Here is a 7,500-nt window from a genome sequence, read left to right as displayed (position 1 = left end):
AACTTTCAACCCTGTGTGTGTGTGTGTGTGTGTGTGTTTAGGAGGAGAACCTCACACACACGTCCAGAGGAATCGCTTCATCAGCCTCAGCTTTATTACACCTGCACCATGAGGAAAGGCTCCTGTTGCATGTTCTCGTCCGGAGTCATCGGCGCTCTTCTCCTGGTCTCGGGAATCGCACTGTTTGTGTCCGGTTTTTTCCAGACCTTGATCCACAACAAGCTGAAGAGGGTGAGAGTCTGCTTTCATCTCCATTCATCATTGTGGAGTTTATTAGTGCTTGTGTCTTACTCTGTGTGAGGTTTGGGTTTGATTGCTGCTTGATGACAGTGAACTTTTTTTGTCAGCCAAAATATTTTAATCTTATTCATTTTAAATGTGTATAATATTTTGTCTTTTACATTATTCATAAGTTTTTTTCTTTTAATTTAACATTTTTATGCTTTATTTAGTTTTTAGTAACTATTTTTTAGTGATTGTTTTTATTTAAGTATTTATTATTATTTTTATATTAGTGTTAAGTGTTTATATTAATCATGTTTATTTTTTAAATATTTAATTTACTTTGTATGATTTATAAAAAATTTAGGAAGTGTTTTATTCAGATTTTTTTTAATGATTAAGTTGACTTTTTATGATTTATTCAATTTTTAGTAAGTGTTTCATATTTATTATTTTTATTTTTAAATGATTTATTTAAATTCTTATGATTTATCTTATTTTTTTGTAAGTGTTAAATTAAAGTATTATTTTCTTTTATTTATTTAAATTTTAGTAGGTGTTTTATATAGATTATTTTTAGTCTTAAATTATGTATTTTAATTTTTAGGAACTGTTTTGTTTTGATTTTTAATTATTTATTTTAATTTCAATGATCTATTTAATTTTTAGTAATTGTTTTATATTAATTATTTACATTTGTAGTGTTTTTTATTATTTATTTACATTTTTATGATTTATTTAATATTTAGTAAGTGTTTTATATGATTATTTGTATATTATTAGTTACATTTTTTATGATTTATTTACTTTTTAGTAAGTGTTTTATATCGATTGTTTTTTAGTAAATAAATAAATTATTTATTTATTTAAATTTTATTTAATTATTACCATTTCATGAGCTCGTAAACCCCAATGGAACATGGAGTGGCGGGAAACGAGCACGATGTGTTCAGTGTCAGAGACGAGCATGTGCTCAGTCGGTGTAATCAGAGAGTGACGTGTAACATGTGCTCAGTGTTTCTGTCTTCACCACATTCTGCATTCGTCCACGTGCTACCATCACTCTTCCACTTAGAGCTTCACATAAATGCCATGTCTGCAGAAATCACATGATAGTTCATCAGACAGTGTAGAGAACGATCTGCTGAAGTCATCAGGAATATAAACCGCTCAATCTAATTCTGTTTGCACAAATAATTTGAGCTTTAACAGCAGATCTCAATGCTCTGTTTGTATTGAAATGTCATCGGCTGCAGGAACAGGAAACACATTGTGTGTGTGTGTGTGTGTGTGTGTGTGTGTGTGTGTGTGTGTGTGTGTGTGTGGTTTCTCTCCATGACCACTGCTGCTCTTCTGCTGAAAGATCCTTTTAAAGTATGTTCAGCTGGTTTGTTTTAGAGTCCTAGTTCATGCAACTTTAGCCTATAAGTTAGTGTGATGAGTCGGTTCATTGCATTTCAGCACCAAAAAATCTTCCCAAGTAAAAAAAATTCAATCTTTCTAATTCAAAGTTTCACGTGTTGTGTTGGTAATTGTTGGTAATAACTTCTTTGTAATAATTTAGTGAAATTTACTAGCAGTTTCTTAGTGAAAATCATTTCTGCTCCAAGTTTTCTTTCAGTGCAGCAATAATGCAGATTTTATTGCAAGAGGAAGTTCTTTTTCCAGAGTAGCAATTAACCCTCTCAAGTTCAGCCCACAGCCGAGAATAACAGTGCCGATTAAAGTGGCCAGACGATCTGTTTGAGCCGCCCATGTTTACAGGCGTCCGTCGATTATATCCGAGACATAAAACTCCTCAGATTAACCTCTGCTTTAATCATGTTCTGCAGATGTTTGGAAGAGTAAATCACACACTTGCCGCCCATCTAGATTGTCTGCATGGTTCGTACTGGAGACTTTTGTCTATCTGCATAAATTCTGGCTTTTTGTTTTGTTTTTACGTGCCGTTTAGAGGCAGATGAATGTGAAATGGATGATGCCATAATAATAGATCAGATAGATCTTTTTAGTATGCCAAAAAGGTTCAATGTGGTTCTATACAGAACTCTAGGGTTCTTGACTCAATTTTAAAGAACCTTTATAACAGAAAGGTTCAATGCGGTTCTATATAGAACTCTAGGGTTCTTGGCTCAATTTAATGATACTTTTTTCCAAAAAGATCCAATGGGGTTCTATATAGAACTCTAGGGTTCATGACTCAATTTAAAGAACCTTTATGCCAGAAAGGTCCAATGGGGTTCTATATAGAACTCTAGGGTTCATGACTCAATTTAAAGAACCTTTATGCCAGAAAGGTCCAATGGGGTTCTATATAGAACTCTAGGGTTCATGACTCAATTTAAAGAACCTTTATGCCAGAAAGGTCCAATGGGGTTCTATATAGAACTCTAGGGTTCTTGGCTCAATTTAATGATACTTTTTTCCAAAAAAATCCAATGGGGTTCTATATAGAACTCTAGTGTTCTTGACTCAATTTAAAGAACCTTTATGCCAAAAAGGTTCAATGCGGTTCTATATAGAACTCTAGGAATCTTAACTCAATTTAAAGAACCTTTTTTCCAAAAAGGTCCAATGGAACTCTTGGGTTCTTGACTTAATTTAAAGAAACTTTTTTTCCTAAAAGGTCCAATGGGGTTTATATAGAACTCTAGGGTTCTTGACTCAATTTTAAAGAACCTTTTTGCCAAAAAGTTTCAATGCGGTTCTATATAGAACTCTTGGGTTCTTGACTCAATTTTAAAGAGCCTTTAATCCAAAAAGGTCCAGTGTGGTTCTATATAGAACTCTAGTGTTCTTGACTCAATTTTAAAGAACCTTTATACCAAAAAGGTTCAATGCAGTTCTATATAGAACTCTTGGGTTCTTGACTCAATTTTAAAGAACCTTTATGCCAAAAAGGTTCAATGCGGTTCTATATAGAACTCTAGGGTTCTTGACTCAATTTCAAAGAGCCTTTATCTTCATCCCATAATGGGAACCCCTAAAAGGTTCTATATATGAAGCACCTGATTAAACTCTTTGCAACACCCCCTGTGCTGTTATTTTTCTTAGGGTGTATTCACACCTGCCTCGTTTGGTTCGATTGAATCGAACTCTAGTTCGTTTCCCCCCTTGGTGCGGACCTTTTGGGCAGGTGTGAATACAGCAATCGAACTCGGGTGCGGATCAAACAATCGAACCGAGACCCAGCTGAAGAGGTGGTCTCGGTACGGTTCCAAACGAACTCTGGTACGGTTCGTTTATGGTGTGAACATGAACCGACCCAACTGCAGAAAACTGCGTCTTTTTATTTGACTGCTCTTATGAGGATACTTAACAAAACGGACATTTTGGCATAATGGTGTCTAAAGCGAGCGAGCAAGAGCGCGCGCACGACAGAGAGAGGGAGCGAGAGACCTTGCGTGTGTGTGCCGTGCCTCACGAAGCACATGTAAAGACCCAAGTCAGTGCGGGTATAGATTTTATCTATACCATATAGTTTCTTCATATTGCGTTTTTAGAGAATAACACCAAATCAGTAAAATAACAAATATTACATTACGAAATATCTCCATGCTTAGCCTGTTTGTGCACTTCCTGCTTTTCCCTGCTTGAGAATTCCTGTCCAATGAATGGACGACCTTAGCACACGTGTGGTTTTGTTTACACATTTTGGTTCACTTGCAAAAAGAGCAGTGTGAAAGCGAACCGTACCAAACAAAAAAAAAATCAACATTCTATTTGGTCCGGACCAAAGCAAGTGAACTATCGGACTTTCCTGGTGTGAATACACCCTTAGTTAGAAAAGCAATGAATTTATTGTCACAGATATTATGAAGAATTTTTAGGCTACTGTTAGAATTAGAATTTCATGTGCCTCATTCCAGTCCTTCTAGCAATTAGCATTTGAATGAACAATGACCCAGCGCTGAGGGAGAAAAGTATCTCTCAAGTTTATTAGCATCTTTATCTCAGAAGATATAGGGCCCTATCTTACACCCGGCGCAATGCAGCGCCAAGCACGACGCAAGTGTTTTTTGATTTCAGTCCGACACAGTTATCATTTTCAGGTCCACACAAACATGCCAAATATTTAAAATAAAAGGATTACAATGTAAAAAATTATTATTGTGTACATAAAGATATGGTGGAATCTGGCTTGTCCCGTAGATGTTCTACTTCCGTACTTTTACCTCGCGCACGAACAGTTCCATTTGCGCTCTGGTGACGCGTTCAGTCTTTCCACTATCAAATTCCGTCATGTAAATAGTGAATCCGCCATGGCGCGAGCGCAACTGGCATATAAAGAGAATGGGAGATGAGACTCTGATTGATTTAACGCACGTAAATCCCAGAACACACCCATTACTCATTATGAGAATAGGGACAACCCTTTTAGACCATGCGCCGAGAGCGCCGACCATTTTTCCCGTCGTTAAACTAGCAGAAGTGGATTCGGACACGCCCTAAGTGAACTTGCGCCCTGCGCTTTAGACCATGCGCTTAGATCGTTAAAATAGGGCCCATAGTAAGAATATAAGGGGAGTTTCTCAGAGTTAACCAGTAAGAATGTACATTACATCATATAGAAAGATACATTGTATAACAAGTCAAGTCAAGTCACCTTCATTTATATAGCGCTTTATCAGACTGTTTCAAAGCAGCTTTACAGTGATAATAGGAAATTACAGTAACTGAGATTGTTTAGGCTTGACAGCAGATCTAGAATAAAGTTATTGTCCAGATAAAGTTAGTTTGATTGATTCACTTCCATCGCAACGATCATTAGTTATTAACTTAGGGGCCGCTAACACGACTCTGTTCTAACAGAAAACCCTTAAGTTCTCTCTGCGCAAACTTTAAAAACGCGAACCTGTGAGAACACTGATATAGCGTGCATATGCGTATTATGAGTTTAGTCTATAGGTATGCATGTTTGAATCCACATGAATCCATAAGTCGATATATGGTCAGTGTCCGGCTTACATCACCACATGTGTGTTGGGATCCAGAAAGACTGTTGTACTGTGTGTAGCATAGAGAATTCACCATCCGAACACGGAGGTCCTTCCTAATGAGCAACAGATGTTGACAGTACCTTCCTACAGAACAAATACATTCTTCTCTGTGATATCCTCCTGAGACCCAGAATTTTTTCTTTTTTTTTTCTTTCATGTCATCACATTGTTTAGAGCATAAGAAACAAATGGTAAAAAAACATTTTTGTTTTGACTCAGTTGACTCAGTTGTTTACAAAATAAAATGACATGAAATTATATGTATAAACAAAAACAATGGGATTTATTTTTCAATCACCAATACATTTTGGGGTTTCAGGATTTTTTTAACCAAAATTTGTATAAAGATGATTCTCAACTATGTTATGAAAGATATAACGGAATTAATTGATACACCATTTTACTTTATGCAATATGTGGATATAATGGCCATAAATTAATTTTCCCATTCAATGCAATGAATCTATACACTGTATCTAATGTGCACATTAATGTGTTCTTGGAGCAACATTTAATGAACAAAGAAGTGTAATAATTTGAGTAATAATTAGCAACATTTTAATAATAATATCTAATATTTCATAGGAATATTGATGTATAACTTATTTCCATATTCACTTGTTGTGTCTCCCAGAATGCCTGATAATCATGATGTAAGTCCTGATGTCCTCTACATGTGTGAAATCAATGCCCTGTTCTGGAACAGAAAGTAATTTTTTGATTTGAAAGCCCATAATGTTTTCCTGAGATGTTGGTTTATGAAATACAATTTGAAAAGTAGTCCGATTTAAATTATAATTACAATATATTATCATATTTCCTACATTTGATTACTAAATTAATGTCAGACATTTTTAAAGGCCAAGGAGAAGTTGTTTTTATGGTGAAACCTCCAAACATTTGGTGTCTCTGGAAAGTCCTGAATGTGCTCTTTACAGGACACCCAGGTCATGTGACATGTGACATATATGATGTCAGAGAAATTCACTAAAATATAATGTCCACTACAGTAGGCAAAAGTCTATTCCTGGGTCCCAGGAGGATATACTTCATGCTTGTTGCCCTTGCCAAGTCGTATCAGCACTGAAACATCTGATCTGAAATGTTTTTCCATATAAATGTGCATAGTTAGTAAAATAGTTGAATTTTCTTATCTGCATTCAGCCTGTTTTCCCTGCTGGCTCCGTACAATCACTTCTACTTTACACTTTACACAATCACTTCTGCACTTCTACTTCTAATTTCCTTGTTTAATAATCTATTTCATGAAATAGTTTCGATAGCAGAGTAAAGTGTGCACTCAAATGTTTGGGGTCAGTAAGATCTAAAAAAGAAGAAGAAATGAATACCTCTTCAATTCAAATTAATACTAAATCAACGCATTAAATTGATCAAAATTGACAGTAAAGACATTTATAATGTTATGAAATATTCCTATTTCAAATAAATGCTGTTCTTTTGAACTTTCTATTCATCAAAGAATCCCGAAAAATAAAATACATCACTAAAATCATCATATCAGAGTGATTTGTGAAGGATCATGTGACACTGAAGACTGGAGTAATGATGCTGAAAATTCAGCTTTGATCACAGGAATAAATTACACTTTACTATATATTCACATAGAAAACAGATGATTTACACTGTTATAATATTTCACAATTTTTACTGTATTTTTGATTAAATAAATGCAGCCTTGGTGAGCAGAAGAGAGTTGTTATTCCAACCCCAAAACAATAGTGTATATATATATATATATATATATTTATATATGTATGATTCTTTGGAAGATTGTGTAGCTGGATTTCGACATTTAATTAAAAATGCTCTTTTGGCCGTTGAAAGTGTCTTAAATAGCAGTGAAGCTTAGATTAGTATAAACACGTCATTGTTCTGGACGAATTCTTCAGCGTTTTTTCTAGAGGTCTTGGCTGGTGGATTTTTACATGAGAAAAGAAGTGAAGAAAAGAAATGTTCAGGAATGAGTATGAGCTGATGGTCATGTGATCTGTGAGGTGTGTGTGTGTGTGTGTGTGTGTGTTAATGAGGGGTTATTCAGTCCAGCCTCTCGTATGTGTGTGTGTGAGAAAGAGCTTCAGTAGTTTAATAGGGAAGAAACTCATTGTGCTAAATAAACTCTTAATGCACGTTTGCTGAAGGTTAGTGAGTTTAATGTGGTTTAGATGTGGAATGCAAAGCAAGGCAAGTTTATGTATAGCACATTTCATACACTATGGCAATTCAAAAGTGCTTTGCATAGAAAATAAGCACAAAATAA

The 7,500-nt window shown here is 35.1% G+C and overlaps 1 protein-coding gene across 3 annotated transcripts in view; it reads left to right on the top strand.

Moving 5' to 3' along the window:
- Positions 1-7,500, top strand: part of LOC307144504 (lysosome membrane protein 2-like) — a 44,417-nt gene that overhangs the window by 126 nt on the left and 36,791 nt on the right. For 2 of the 3 annotated variants that reach the window (XR_013818773.1, XM_079846898.1), the window contains exon 1: positions 1-231. This exon is cut by the window's left edge. Coding sequence is in view for 2 of the 3 variants with exons in the window: in XM_079846898.1 (XP_079703024.1) it covers positions 109-231 (123 nt within the window). In the remaining variant the exon portion in view is untranslated. The remainder of the gene's footprint in view (positions 232-7,500) is intronic. The other variant, XM_079846897.1, reaches the window with a different exon arrangement.

Source organism: Squalius cephalus (genome assembly GCF_949319135.1).
Source record: "Squalius cephalus genome assembly, chromosome: 17".
Taxonomy (NCBI): domain Eukaryota; kingdom Metazoa; phylum Chordata; class Actinopteri; order Cypriniformes; family Leuciscidae; genus Squalius; species Squalius cephalus.
This window is presented reverse-complemented; position numbering and strand designations above follow the sequence as displayed.